This window comes from Pogoniulus pusillus, chromosome 13, assembly GCF_015220805.1.
Source record: "Pogoniulus pusillus isolate bPogPus1 chromosome 13, bPogPus1.pri, whole genome shotgun sequence".
In the NCBI taxonomy this organism is placed as follows: Eukaryota; Metazoa; Chordata; class Aves; order Piciformes; family Lybiidae; genus Pogoniulus; species Pogoniulus pusillus.
Genome location: NC_087276.1, coordinates 23,898,250 through 23,913,000, shown reverse-complemented (window position 1 = coordinate 23,913,000; position 14,751 = coordinate 23,898,250). Strand labels below are relative to the sequence as shown.

Here is a 14,751-nt window from a genome sequence, read left to right as displayed (position 1 = left end):
GGGAAAGAGACTCCACAGCCTGTCTGGGCAGCTTGCTCCAGGGTTCCAGCACCCTCACAGCAGTTTTTCTTTCTGTTCATATGCTACCTCCTAGGTTCTAGTTTGTGTTTGGCACTTGTCCTGTCGCTGGGCACCACAGAAAAGAGTCTGGCTCCATCTTCTTGCCCCCCACCCTTTAGCACTTGCTGAGCACTGAGAAGATTCTCTCTCAGACTGCTCTTCTCCAAACTGAACAGCCCTGGCCAGGTCTAGCAGCCTTTCCTCATAAGGGAGAAGCTCCACGTGGCCAAGGGGCACATCCCTTGGCTGAGGATGTGCAGGAGCCCCCAGCCCATGCTGGGAGCTCACAGGGTCTCTACAGAAGCCGCTTTGGAGGTAAGAAGCTCATCAGGGTTCACAAACACAGGGAAGTGACACTTGGTTTGGGATCTCAGGTGCCACCAGTTTTTGGAGCCTGAGGGGCACAGGTGTGAAATAGCCATACCTTGCTCCTGCTCTTACACTCTTCCCAGCACCTGCTTTTGCCTCTGATGGAGACAGAAAACAATGTGTTGCAACCCCCAGGAGAGCAGCAAGCACTTGCTGTGGCAGCCTCCCCCCTGCAGAGCACCGAAATGGCTGATCTGGTGCTTTTTGTGTGACTTCTGCTCTGTCAGGGCAGTGGCACCTCCACACCTTTCTCAGCAGAGCTGGGCCCTGAACCTACCCAAAAGTGCCCAGCACAGAGCAGTGGTGAACAAGCTGGGGCAGAGCTGGATTTCACGCGTGCTCAGCTGCAGCTACAAGGAGGGGAAACTCATCTTTCAGGCTCTGCCACACACAACCCCCTTCCTCCAAAGCAGCTTCTAAACCACAGACCACGAGTTTTGATCTTTGTGTGTGGGATGGAGGGCATCATTCCAAGCGAGAACAGAGCTGGAGTACTGGGTCCAGTTCTGGGCTCCCCAGTTCAATAAAGACAGGGAACTACTGGAGAGAGTCCAGCAGAGGCTACAGAGATGCTGAGGGGCCTGGGGCACCTCTGTGAGGAGAAAAAGCTGAGAGCCCTGGGGCTCTTGATCCTGGAGAAGAGCGGCCTGAAAGGGGGTCTGCTCAATGCTCAGCATGAACTAAAGGGTAGTAGGCAACGGGATGGAGGCAGGCTCTTTTCAATGGTGCCCAGTGACAGGACAAGGGGGAATGGGCACAGAACAGAACCCAGGAGGTTCCATCTGAATGGGAGGGGAAAATTGCTGTGAGGGTGCCCAGACAGGTTGTGGAGTCTCCTTCTGTGGAGACATTCCAAACTCACCTGGCTATTGTGGTCCTGAGCATCCTGCTGTGGGTGCCCCTGCTTTAACAGTGGGGTTGGACTGGATAATCTCCAGAGGTCCCTCACCATGCTGGGATTGTGTGTGATTCTGTAAAGGAATACCATGTCACTCCTCCAGGGTTGCTAGATGGCTGCTCATCCTTCTCTGCCCATCACAACCACTGTGATAAATGAGGATGCTGGAATGAATTCCTGGCCGATGAGTCAGGAAAAGTCACCTATTGCTTGGGCTGGAAACATCTCCTGCATTGCAGTGCACAACAGCTCCTTCCCCATCACTTTCTAGGTCACCAAGCACCAAGGTCACAAAGTTACCCCCTGAGGACCATCTGGCAAGCCCTGCAAGTTGGGCAGGTGTTCTACCGAGCACCAGGGTTGTTACTTGTGTGCTTGTCTGATGTCAGCTTTAAAAGCTGTGCCAAGACCCACATAAAGGCACAAAGAGCATCTTCTGCGAGGACAGCCTTCTCCTGGTGTGAAGACCTGGGCCTCTGTCATCTGGAGAAAACTGAGGGTCTAAGTTGCAGATGTCTCTGCTGGCTGCAGCAGGGGTGGGCTAGGTGACCTTTAAAGGTCCTTTCCAACCCAACCCAGCCTGTGATTCTATGGTCCCCCAAAGCCTGCGTTCTGTTTTGACACCTGCACTTCATCCCCTTGTGTGCAGGCTGGGCAGTGAAGCAGAGTAAGACACCATGTGAGAGACACAGACAGACAGACAGACAGGTGCCACTTTTCCAGGTCACACTAGTAGTGTCTTTATTGGAGTATCTCACATGCAGGAACCAAAGTAGAGATGATTTCTGGAGCAAGTTAAACAATGGCAGATTAATACAGTTGTCTTGTCCTTAAGGTAAACACTTTCTACATGAATACAGCAACGTTTTAGTGTTGAGTTTCTCTGCTTTTGGTGTATTTTGTTTCTCTTTACATAATCAATCTCTTTAAACAGTTATGTCCCCCTTCTCACCCTACCCCATTCCCAAACAAAAAAATATCCAATATCTTCAGTAAATAAATATTATCCACTTTGATCTGGAAAGCCTACAGCTGTAATATACAGAGAAGCTCTTACAGGGGTTACATTTGTAGGGTTAACGACAGCTCATTGTAACATGTACAGAGTGAGGAGCTTGTACTCATAAAAACACAGAGCAGGGTGGGATGGTTGGCATAGCTTTGCCACGGGCTAAAGAGAACCAGCACCAGAGCTCCCAGCTGGCTCTGCGTGGAAAAACCACCTCACCTCTCCCCAGGATGGGAAAGAAACCTGGGGCATGGTATGGGGAGGCTGGGGCTGGCAGCCTGAGGATGGAGCAGGCAAGCACAGCCTACTCTGGAGGCTGCAGTTTGAAAGGGATGAGTGGGAAGGTGCTGTGTGGGCACCAGCAAAGCCTCTGGGCACCTGGCAAGGGGATTTGTACCTCTTCTCCTCGCAAGGGTGGGTGGCTGAAGAGTTACCTCCAAAAAGGCCATAAATCCACTCACTGATTGCCTGCTTCATTATTTCCACAAAAATAATTGTCCTGAGCTGTTTTGGTTTTTTTCCAGGGTAGGCTCCCCAAGCCTTGTGGTTGGCATTCTGGAGGTAAACAATGACTGAGCTGGATGAGGCTGGGCTAGGGATGGAGATAGCACAACCAGTTCCCACTCTACTACAGGACTCTTAGCAGCCACAAGAGACTGAGCAAGTCATCAGATGAAAAAGACTGTTGGAAACACTGCTGTGTTTGCTCTCCTGGTCTGCATGTCCTGTCCTCATGGGGGAAAGCAGGAGAGCATTGAATAGGGAGGAACAGGAACAGGCTGGGTTGGCCGGGGGAGCGTTGACCCAGATCCTGCAGCAGCTTATGAAGGGGACCATCACCCTTGCTCCGGATCCGAAACCACTGCCTGCATCTGTTCTTCCACCCCTGGAGGGAAACATCTCGCCAACACAGCCAGCTCTGCAGAGCCCTCCAGTTAGAGGTGGAAACAGTCAGTGCACCCCATAATAAAAAAAGCCAAACGAAGGGAAAACTCCCACTAAACCCTTTCTTCAGCTCGGAGGTGTAAAACTAGCTCTGAAAATGGGCAGAGCTGTTTTGATCAGCACTTTCCAGAGAGAGAGGCTGTGATCATCGGAAGGGGAAAGGTATCTGGGAGGCTACACAGAGGGTCCCAGTAAGGACCAGTCTCTGCATTTCTGCTGTTCCCTTTAAGAGACACCGCGCTACGCTTTTATGAGCGATTCTCCTATGAGCCTCACCTACATACTAAACACCCTAAATGTCTGTACAGCACATTGTTTGCTACTACACCTGCCAAAGATGCAGCTGGAATCTACACGTGACAATGAAACAAAAACAACCCCCCCAACCCCCAAAACCCCGAGGACGTATTTAAATAGAAACCATTTCATTTCTTACACCTCAGCACAGGATGGGTTAACAGAAGAGGTTAAAAAACACACTGGAAAGGGGAAAAAAAACAGTATTGACAAAAAAAATAAATAATTGAACCTAGAGAAGGGTATGATTAGAACGCACAAAGGACCTCCATAATAATTTAGTGTCGTTGAGTGTCAAGCTGTGATTCCTACTACGCCTAGACAGCGCCGGGATGTGGCTGACGGGAAGCGGAGCAGGCTGCGGCTCTGTCCCTCTTCTCGCAAGCGTCGCAGCCACCCAAGGCCTCTGCTCACTTGCACGGAGGAAGCACTTAAGAGTGAAAGCGAAGGAAGAGTAAATCAAGAGGTTGGTCTTTGAAGTGAAAAACCCCTTCTCTTTCCCTCCAACAGCTTTTCTGCAGCCCACAAGAGGATGGGGAAGAGGAGAGATCCTGATACAGGACATAAGGAAGCTCCAGCATAGCTCTAACGTTTGTTAAAGAAGGTTTGGGCTAAGCTACCACTGTTCTGCCACGTGCTCTGTCCCCTTTGCTGCCTCCAGCCCCTGACAGCCAGGCCTGCTGGATTCAGGCTCCAAACTGAACTCACGGCAAGGCTGTGCTTTAACCAGACCCATCGAGGCTCCCAGCACAAGGATGTTTAGCCCCAGGCTGAGCAGACATCACCCAAGATGTGCATCTCCTGAGTGCAGCCCTACTTCCAGCCAAGACACCTGCCACCCCCTGCAAACAGTGCCCTTGCATTCCAGCAGAGAACATGGGGTGTCAGTGAGGACTGTGGGGTGCCTGAGGTTGCAAGCACAGAAAACAGACTCTTGAGTTGTGCCAATGCAAGCTCCTCATCTCCCCTCAGCCCCAGACATTTTGTTTCATCTCTTTTCCTCCCAGGCTGGAGGGAGCAGTCACTGACAGCTCCATGAGATCTTCCAGAAGGGGACCTGATTCTCTCTACAGCAACAACTTGGAAGTCCCAGGACAGATTTAGCATGACAGAAAGAAGCAGCATTAACAGCACACAACCCCCAAACCTCTTTTTGCTTCGGGGTGGGGGAAGAAGGACCAGCAAATCCACAGCAGTGAGGCTCTGCAAGGGGGCTTGGTGACTGCCCAGTGCTATCCTTGCCACTCACCATCATTTGACAATGTCCCCAAGCCTGAGCAATGCGATTATCTCCTCTGGCTCGGCAGGGAAGCTGGATTAGCATGCTTAGAATCACCTGATGCGGCCATTTACAGGGTCAATGTGTTTCAAGGATTTAGGAGAGAAAATACACACTTAAAACACCCATGGAGCTTTTTGCACTGACAGGAATACCAACAATTCACTCTGTGCTAGCAACACTGCCCAGGCAACCACCAGACACTGTCTCAAATCAAATTGGCATCATGATAGAAGTTTCCTCAGGTTTCTGGGAGCTGGTGGCCACATCTGACCTGTTGCAGCAAGGCAGGAGCTGGCAGCAGGGTGCCTGGGAGCCAGCGCCTGAGCATTGGGCTCACCTTGTGTTAAGGAGGGAGTGCAGTGGGTGAGAGCAGGAGCATGTATGTGCAGCCAAGGCAGACTTGTCATTAGCCACAGAGAAGATGAAATGGAGAGAAACCCTCTGCAGACCCACATGGAAGGGGCTCAGAAGGAGACAGGGTCAGCAAGTGGGGAGAAGAGGCAGCTTGATCCATCCTAATTTATCTCCAGCCTTACACTGATTTTCCCCAGCCACTTGCAAGCCATGTGGTGAGCTATGGAGCAGTGATGAGATACCAAAGCAGTGCTGAGGGGTGGCAGAGCAGCATGGCCAGGGCCCAGCTACACATGGAGGGATGCCAGAAGAGGATGCAGGCAGAGCAGGACAAAGGAGAGGATCAGCAGAGACAGCACAGAGCAAGATCTGAACTGGAACAGTCTGGAAATCCTGCACCAAACAACACTGAAGATGACCATGGCCTCTTCTCAAAGACCACCAGTGCTGCCACTGGGCCATTTGGTAACAGGTTTTATGTGTTGCAGCCTACCAAAGTGTGGTGGACCCTAGGAAGCTAATAACTATGCAGAGATTAGAGTTTTGGTTGCCTTCCCATCAGCAGTTGGTCCTCAGTCCAGAACAACTTCTGAGAGAGCTCAACATGCACCATCATCCCAGGAAGCTCAGCCATGCCAAGTCAGAACCAAGTGGATGCTAGTCCAAGACAATGAGCACTCTGAGGAAGAGGGGCTGGAGTGCTGCTGCCTGCCTGGGCTTTCATCTGATCAAGTGCCTCTCTGTCAGGAGAAGAGATTCTCCCTGCCGTGCAGTGTTTAGCACTCTTTTTGATCCTGCCATCTTGCACCACTGGCTTCCTACCAAGGAACAGGCTGGGGAATGCAGTGATGGCTGGAGCTGCCTGCTCCAGCTCTGCATCTCAGCCCAGCCAGGCAGGCATGCATGCTGCAATCCCTTCTGGCAGCTCCGGGAAGAGCAGCACTCTCAGCCATGCCTCTGGCAAGCAAAGGAATACGCTTGTTGGCACAGGCAGAAGGGAGGCTGCAGACCCGAAGGACCTGGGAGTTACTAAAGGGGCAGAGGTATCAGAGGATGCTCCAAAAATGACAAACAGCACAGCCACAACCATCACTTTCTCAGGCCCAAACCCAGAAAGAAATGAGGAGTTTCACCTCCAGCACAAGCAGGCAGGGCTAATCCCTCCATGGTAGCCATCTCCCCCAGCATCTCGTACAAGCCTTTGTGAGGTCTGCCTTTTTTTAACTCACACCTACCACCAGGAGCCAGCACGTCTATCCTACCCAGCATGGCAGGGAATCCAGGAATCTCAGTTCACACCCAGTCCCTGAGCAAGTCCCATCCATCTGCATGGATATTACTGACACCAGCTGAGACAAACGCAGAGCTCTGCAGTCACTGAAGAAGGAATCCAAGGTAAGGAAAAAATAACCCAGCTATTTTAAAAGGCAACCACGCTAGAAAAAAGTCCTCATGTGTGAATGCTCTCCCAAAGAGCAAAATGCTTCATGCACTAACGTTACAGCATCAATTTAGCTTCATGTTCCTCATTCTCCTCAACTGCCAGAGCTACTGGACATGGCCCACAGACTGCTTTAAATGAGAGCAAGCCCAGATAAAACACAAGGAAAAAAATACCCTGTGAGCTTTGGAACATGAAGTGTCGGGGGGGGGGGGGGGCAGCGACCACCATATGGTACTGGGAGATGTGTGAGTGTGAGAGTAAAGGATTTTAAGTTGTGAAGCACATGTTGAAAGGGGAACAGTTGTTCCTTGCTGTCGAATCTGACATGAAAGCCAATACATTACCATTTCAGCTAAAAATAAAGACACGCTCCTCCCGAACATTCCAGCTCAGTCAATTACATGCTGATCGACAGAGCAGTCTACTTGGCAGGACCTGCCTACAGAAGAGGATGATCCCTACATAAACTGAAGGGCAAGGCTGCTCTCTCTCCCCTCTGGGCTTTTGTCTCAGGGTGGTGTGACGTACTCATGCATTCTAAAGGGGTTTTCGGCATCGAGAGCTGGTTTTGTGCAGCTGGGATAGGAAGGAGGGGATTAAGCGAGTGCTGGAGAATCGTGGTCTGGCAGGAACAGTGTTGGACTGAAACAGAAAGAATCAGAGCCTGTGGGAGTAGTGGATTGTTTGGGGAAGACTTGGGGAGGGGGAAGGAGAAGCCATCTATGAAGTTGAGGAGGAAGGGGGAGGGTCGTTGTTAGCCAAGTAGTGTGGGAGGACAAAGTGGCCGCACAGCGACGTTTGCCCGCGGAGCTGCGGCTAAGAGCGATCTTCACAGTGCAAAGAGGGCATCCTCCGGGCGCTCCTGCTTTTTCCTGCCGGAAGGGTTTGTCGCAGGGCTGGGGGCTTCCACGGGAGGGGATGGCAGGTTGGGAACCATCTCTGCTGCTTTGGCTCGCTCTTCTAGAAATTTGTCAAACTCTGCAATGCAAAAACAAAAACAGAAAAGAAGGGAGAGAGGTGAGAACAGGGATAGAGGTTAGCAGTGGCTGGCCCTGGCCAGGCTGTTTTTGCAGGCACACGTTTGTCCAGCCTGACTTCCTCAGGAAGGGTATGGACGTCCTTTGAGACACCCTAGCCCAGGCAGCAGAGGGAATCAATCCCATGCTATGCCATCAGCCGCCACAGAAGCAGGGAAACATCATTCCAAAGGGCTGAGCAGCTCAGGGATGCGTTCCTGCTGGCACAAACACAGTGCACAGCCAAGGAAGATGGCAGGAAAGCACTCGCTGCCAGGAGGGCTTCCTCACACCACAGACACAAACTCATTGCTCTGAAATGCTCCCCTCCTGCGTTTCTGCATGCAGAATCATTTGCTGGGGAACATCAGGCTGGGAGAAGTCAGGGATCAAAGCAGATAACTCAGTCTGTGCACTGAGAACAGCTCACAGCCACAGGCGTCTCTGCTTACCTTCACTGGTCACTCCTTCTTCCACTTCATCTCCTTTCTGCAACAGGGAGAAAAAGGCATGTGAAGACACAGGCACTGCTTCACCCTCACTAGCAGCCTCAGCACATGTTTAATGCAACCAGACAGTTTCCACCACTTGTTTCCACATGCTAACTATGTGAGCAGGGTGACCTGGGGAAATGGCACAGCTCCTGTGTCAGGAGGCTGATGGTGACTGACATTTCTCTGTGCTGCAGAGCAGGAGGACGAACACTAGAGAAGCTTCTGAAGATTGCTGGTGGGTAGCTAGGCTTTCCTCAGCGTTGTTTCCACATCAGACAGCAGGCCTGCTCAAAACCTGAGCTGTCTGAGTTGCACAAGCACTGTGCAGGATGCCACCTTTTCTGTCACAAAACCCTTTAAACGAAGCCAGGGCTGCTGTTTGCATTGTGCCTTCAAATAAAATGCACTTTTAGCTGACAAAGGACACACACTGCAAAATAGTCTGGGGCCAATGTTTCTCCTGCAGGAGGGCATTTGAATACAGCAGCTTTCCTGGTGTCCATTCTGCACAAAACTAGGGTGGGCTGCACGAGGGGCATGAGGGGCAGTTAGTGCCTCTCCATAAGACACAAGGGCTGGGATGCTGGGGTGTCCATGTGTTTTCTACTAGCTGTGTAGGACACTTCCAACAGTGCTTTAAGAAGGAAATTAAAAGTCTAAGATTATGGCATCCTTGTCAATCTATCAGGGTGTCTCAACTGGTGTTCCCTTCAGCTGAAACCTGGACATTATGGGTGAAAATCCTACTTGAAAACCTCATGTTGAACCTGCTTTGGAAAAGAAAAATGTTTGTCCATACCATGGCTTAGCTACCAGGAGAATAGGAACATGATGACTGGCCTCACAAAGGTTTTTACTGCCCAAGTACTAAAACTGTGGAGTATCTACCAGCTTTCTGTTGCACAGAGGTTTCCAAAGGCACACAGCAGCCTTTGACACAGCAGAGGTACTGCTTGCTCCACTGGACGCCAAAAAGTGTAAGGAAATACATAATGATGAGCTGATACAATCTGTAACTTCCTCAGCCAGCAAGCAGAGGACTGAAATGACTCATTAAGGAAAAAAACCCAAACCAAACCAAACAAGGGGAGGGGGAACCCAGAAAAAAACAAAAACCCAGTCCAAAGTTTCTCAGAGGGCAGCTCTGTGCTGCACCCACACATGGCCAGGGGGAGACCCAGGCAGCCAGGAGGAGAGAAGCTGTTACTGTCACGGTCACAGCACGTGCAGTCCTCAGGCCTGTTCAGGCATTTACACAGCATTGCTCTGCTCTGCTCTTCTGGAGCAAAACTAGGGGCATGACAGATAGGCAGAGCTACTTTGCTATCTCTCCACGAGATCTTCTCTCCTGCTAAATTAATTTAAATGGCAAAGACAAAAGTTTATGGCTTAAGCAGAGTGGACATGCAAGATGTACTGTATTCCTTTAGCAAAATGAGTCCAGTTTGTAATTCAATTTGAAAATGACTCTCTGTATTGAGGCCTGAAAAAGCTACCTGCAGCTGCAAGGCAGTGACATTTCAAAGACAGCCAGTTGGTCTGCCAACCTCCAACACCCAAAGCCAGAATGTGTTGAAGCACTTCAGGCAGCTTTGGAGAGCAGGAGCTTTTTCCTCCTTTGGTACAGTCAGCTCTGGTGCTGGAGCAGAGAGAGCTGACCTGCTGAAGCATGCCTGCAGCACTGCTGCCAGAGCCTTACAGCTGCCAGGCTAAGAGCTGAGCAAGCAACCACAAGGGGCTGGGGAGACCTTAAGGAGTTACCTAGGGACAATATCTGAAGCTGGAAGAATGGAAGATGATCCTTAGGGATACAGTGACCACAAGGCAACGGTTTAGTTCAGTAAAACCACGTTTAAAGGAGCAGTCTGAAATACAACCCACCACCCCTCCCCAAAATGCACTCGGTTAACTTGAGTCAGATGCTTACATTAAAAACAAGAGCAGAATTAATGCCTGCTAGCTGTACCACTGCTTAACCCTAATGTGTACTGGTACAGCAAAACAAACTCCAGAACAAAGGAAAAGCTACTTTTATCTCTGTCTCTTGTTTGTTTGTTTAATAATCACTAGACAATAACCATTCAGGAGAAACAGAAAGTTATAAATGTTGAAGAGAGACTGCCATAAATTTTTATTATCACTGTTATGAAACATGTTAAGGTTGCTTGCCAATTTAACAAAGACATCTCTGTCTGAGAGAAGTCTAAGCCCTGATCCAGCATCTCTTAAAAGCATGCCTCAATGTAAGCATGTCAAAGCTCGTGCAGCCTTTAAACATGTGCTTTAGGTCTGGTGGAGAACACAGGGAAACCTCAGCACATGTTTAAATGCTTTCCTGTGCAGGGTCCAGAAACACAGGGCTTCTGGAGTGCTGCTATTCTGTGATGTTAACGTGGAGAAGTGAAAATAAAACAACTCATGGGGGGAAAAAAGGGGGTTTATTGAATTGCTGAACACGACCCTATCTCCTCCTGCTGAGATCTTGCCTTCAAAGGGAAATAGGCTGTGTGATTTGGAAGTGTCACTGCCTCCTGTTAGGAGAAGTATCAGTAACTCAGTAATGCATTGAAAGTTATCTGTACAAGAGTGAAAAATGAAAATATAAAGAGTCTCACCAAGTCGGTACTGAGCCACTCCTCAATGTCATCCATGACAGAGGACTGTGCAACAGGGATCTAGGGAGTGCAGCGAGAGAACAGCAAGGCAGGCAAAACCCAAAACACATCCACAATCATGGCCACAGAGCGATGGAAAACGCCAGAAATAAGATTAAAAACAAAACAAAACAAAAACAAAGATGTGAGATGTGCTGGAAACAAAACAAAATAAAAAAGGAAGGGGAAAAAAAAAAGGCAACAAAATATAAATGGCATTTCAAATAAAGAAACACTTGGAAAGGAAATTATGAACAACAAGGCTAAAAAAAAACCCAAGAGAAAGATTATGGGGAATGACGTGACTTGATGCCAGCATAAGACAGGGAACTTCTTGACCACACATTAAAACCATCAAGATGGACTGATGATTCTAATCTGGATCGTGGAAAGCTTTTAAGGGTAGAATACTGGATATCAGTTAGGGTTTGAAATGTTAAAACTGAGCACCTTTTTCTTTTTGAGAATGGGAACTAACCACAGTGATGGGTTGGCAAAAAGAGGGGCACTTGAGGCAACACTCCTATGAAAACAATGTGGTTCTCTCCGCAGGTGGAGGTGGTCAGAGCCCTGAGTACAGAGTCATATTTCCTTCCCCGTCCTCCTCCCACCACACCACTGAGCCTTGGCAAGCCTCAGCACACCAGTTTAAAGCAAAACAGCCCCAGTTCCCCGTCCCCATTCCCCTTCCAAAGGTGACTCTCTCACAACAGAGGCAGTAAAACTCAACGTGTGCCAGTGTGGCGTCTCAAAGGTGAAGGTGAGGAGGAGGATGGGGCAGCAGCTCCTGATGTGGGCAGAAGACAGCATGGTATGCGTTCCTCTTGACTCCTGCTCCACCAAGGCTCACTGGGGCTAGCCCATCAGGCCTCCATGGATGATTTAGCAAACAGGCATGGAAGTTCTGCCTCCTCCCCTGCGCTCAAACCGCTCGGGTTGCGCTGTGCGACTGCGACAGGCAGCGCGCCGAGGGCTGGAGCGCAGCGATTTCACTGCGGGCAGCTGGGTCAGCCAAGGGAAATTGCTGCCTGTTGGGGGTAGGATTTCCTGGCTGACTGCACTGCTGAAACCCGACCGAGGGCTGCAGAAGTAAACAGGAAAGCACCACAACAGATCCTGTAAAGACAACCTGCAAAACCCTTGGAAAACTACATCAGGCACGCAGGTTCCAGGCCAAAGCATGGCAGCTAAGCAGCAGGGCTGGCAGGCAAGAGACCTTGAGGTGCTGGAGAGGCTCTCCTAGGATGAAAAGGTGTTAGAGGCAGTCCCCAGCTCTGCCTGAATCTCTCAGACGAGGAAGAATTGCTGAAAGAGGCTCTGCAGATGAATTTTCTGGGACATCATGGAATCACAGAATGATTTGAATTGGAAGGGAACTTAAAGATCTTCTAGTTCCAACCCCACTGCCATGGGCAGGAACACCTCCTGCTATAACAAGTTGCTCAATGCCCATCCATCCTGGCCTTGAACACCTCCAGGGAGGGGGCATCCACAGCCTCCCGGGGCAACCTGTTCCAATGTCTCACCACCTGCACTATATAAAGAATTTCTTCCTAATCTCCAGTCTAAATCTCCCCTCTTCCAGCTTCAATCCACCCCTCCTCACCCTATCACTACAATCCCTTGTAAAACGTCTCTCCCCAGCTTTCTTTTAGCCCCTTTCAGGTACTGGAAGGCTGCTCTAAGGTCTCCCTGGAGCCGTTTCTTCTCCAGGATGGAGTTTTCTCAGGGATTTCTAGCAGAAGCAGACAGACACTGAATGGCAGGGGCAGCAGCACAGGCTGGTGCTGTTTAGCAGAGCTCCTCACAGAAGTTTTTTTTCTAGTCAGCTGGCCCTTTGCACCGAGGAGGTCAATTAACCTCTTGCTTTGAGGTAAGGTTTAGTTGTGTCAAAGAACTGGAAGTCCAGAGTGCATCCAAAGCATCTCTCACCAAGGGAGGCACCAGGAAAATGGCTTAGCTCCAGCTCTGCAGGTTGCTGGGTGAAGTACATGTGATACATCCAAGAGTGGCTAGAGGTGCAAGTTGTCATTTTCCTTTAATCAGCTAATCCACAAAGATCCCAAGCAGAAAGTAAGTTTCTTCTTTTTTCCTCTGGAATGGGCCAGATTTAGGATAATTTCCCCTTTTTAACTTGCAATGCAGAACTGGATCACACAGGTACAACTACAAGGCAGTGTGCTGAAGCTGCTGTGAGCTGGCCCAGACAGCTACTAAGGAGATGAGGGCTCCATAGATGTCTTCCAACAGTCTTCCTGCCCAAGAACAAGTTGCATCCTGTAAAACTTGCTTGTGAGCCTAACAGCTGTGGAAAATACTGGCTTCAGAGATGTAAGGCAGTGAATTTATTCAGCCTACAGCAACCTAAAAGCTAGGGCAGATGTTTCACCTGTGTCTCTCTTTCCTGGATTGCTTCAACTTGCAGACAATAAGCAATGCTTTGGAAGGTGTAGCCTTCAGAGCTGTTGGTTAGTTTGCCGCTCTGAGAGGTATTTAAGTTTCTTTAAGAATAAGGAAATAAGTATGGAGAGGAGGAGAAAGGTGGGGGGGGGGGGTCTTTTGTTTAGCTGTGAATAAAAAGTGTGGTGGTATCCTAGTCTCTGTATTAGGAGGAACAGCAGTTCAAATTCTGGTTATCCTGAAAACACAGCAGGCAAGTGTGCAAGGAATGGATTCCTGAGCATGGCAGGACTTTGGGAAGTCTGTGCTGCTGTGCTGTGTCAGATTTAGAAAAGAAAAATAGGAAATTCTACTTTCAGACAGGTCTACTTCACATGACAAACAAACACCGACCTCAGAAGTGCAAAGCACTTCTCACAGGTCATATACAAGAAGCAGAGAGAGCTGGAAGATAAACACTTGAGCACGTCAGCCCCTTTTTCTGCTCTGCACTGACCTTTTAAAGAGCTGTCCCCATCTTCCAGCACACTCACAGAAGAGCCAGGGGTTTGCATCTATTGCTCCTTCCATACTCAAACTGCCAATTCACTGTCCTCAGACTCTGAGCTCTGATTTCCCCATAAAATATGGGTTAAATGCATCAGGTTTAATTTGTTTGAGAATAAAGGTGGGGGAGGAACAAACTCTCAAGAGTAACTGGAAGTTTTCAAGTATTTAAGTAGAAAGTTGCACCACTTCTATGTCATCTGAAACTGACCACACAATGCAAGTTCACCTTTTGCCAGTCACTTGTGCACTTGGCAAGTCTCCTCCTTCCAGAAGCCCTAAACTGAGAGATGTGGAGGGGAGTTCTGTTAAAAAAACTAATCCCCTGAAACACAGCAGAAGCAAAGTGAAAATAAATTAGCCAGTTTGCACATTTGAAAAGACAACAGTTTCTGGGAACAAACAGCAGTGGCAGCCACAGACTACATGGAAATGGCTCCAGAATGGGATCCTGTTTTGTTAATACTTTGATTATGCAAACATCCACGGTCTAGTGGAGCTCTTAGTCTTGGCAAGACAGCTCCCTAGATAGTCAGTCTTGGCTGCAAGAGCTGCTTTTATAATGATATTGTGATTTCTTTTATAAGAGCCTACACTCAAAGTCAATGGAAATTAAGCCACAAAGTATTTTGGGGTACTTTAAGTAACTGGCTTTAATTAAAAGTTGGGCTCGTTGTTCAAATTCCTTTTTTTATTTAGTCTTTGGAAAATCCTACAAATGGGAGCATCTCAACAGTCCTGAAAGGGAAATGGAAAAGGAGGGCTGGGAGAACAAAAGTAGGCGTTTGATCCCACAGATCCCACAGGAACCTAGATTTCAAGTTCATCCTTCACCAAGTCAGATGTGTTGGTGTTCTCACCAGCAATCAAAAGCCAAAGAGTATTGCCAATATAGTTCCTCAGAAGTCATAAAATCCAATATTCTACCCTTAAAATGACAGTTTAAGGTTATTATTATCACATTTTATTTCTATTAAAAGTGA

At 48.9% G+C, this 14,751-nt stretch overlaps 1 protein-coding gene across 3 annotated transcripts in view; it reads right to left on the bottom strand.

Annotated features, from left to right (window-relative positions):
* Nucleotides 1-2,042: 2,042 nt before the first annotated feature.
* Nucleotides 2,043-14,751, bottom strand: part of TOM1L2 (target of myb1 like 2 membrane trafficking protein) — a 68,492-nt gene continuing 55,783 nt past the window's right edge. For 2 of the 3 annotated variants that reach the window (XM_064153557.1, XM_064153558.1), the window contains 3 exons: nucleotides 10,784-10,843; nucleotides 8,127-8,163; nucleotides 2,043-7,636 (listed from right to left, as the gene is read on the bottom strand). In XM_064153557.1, coding sequence (XP_064009627.1) covers nucleotides 7,488-7,636; nucleotides 8,127-8,163; nucleotides 10,784-10,843 — 246 coding nt within the window. In that variant the 3' untranslated portion in view covers nucleotides 2,043-7,487. The remainder of the gene's footprint in view (nucleotides 7,637-8,126; nucleotides 8,164-10,783; nucleotides 10,844-14,751) is intronic. The other variant, XM_064153559.1, reaches the window with a different exon arrangement.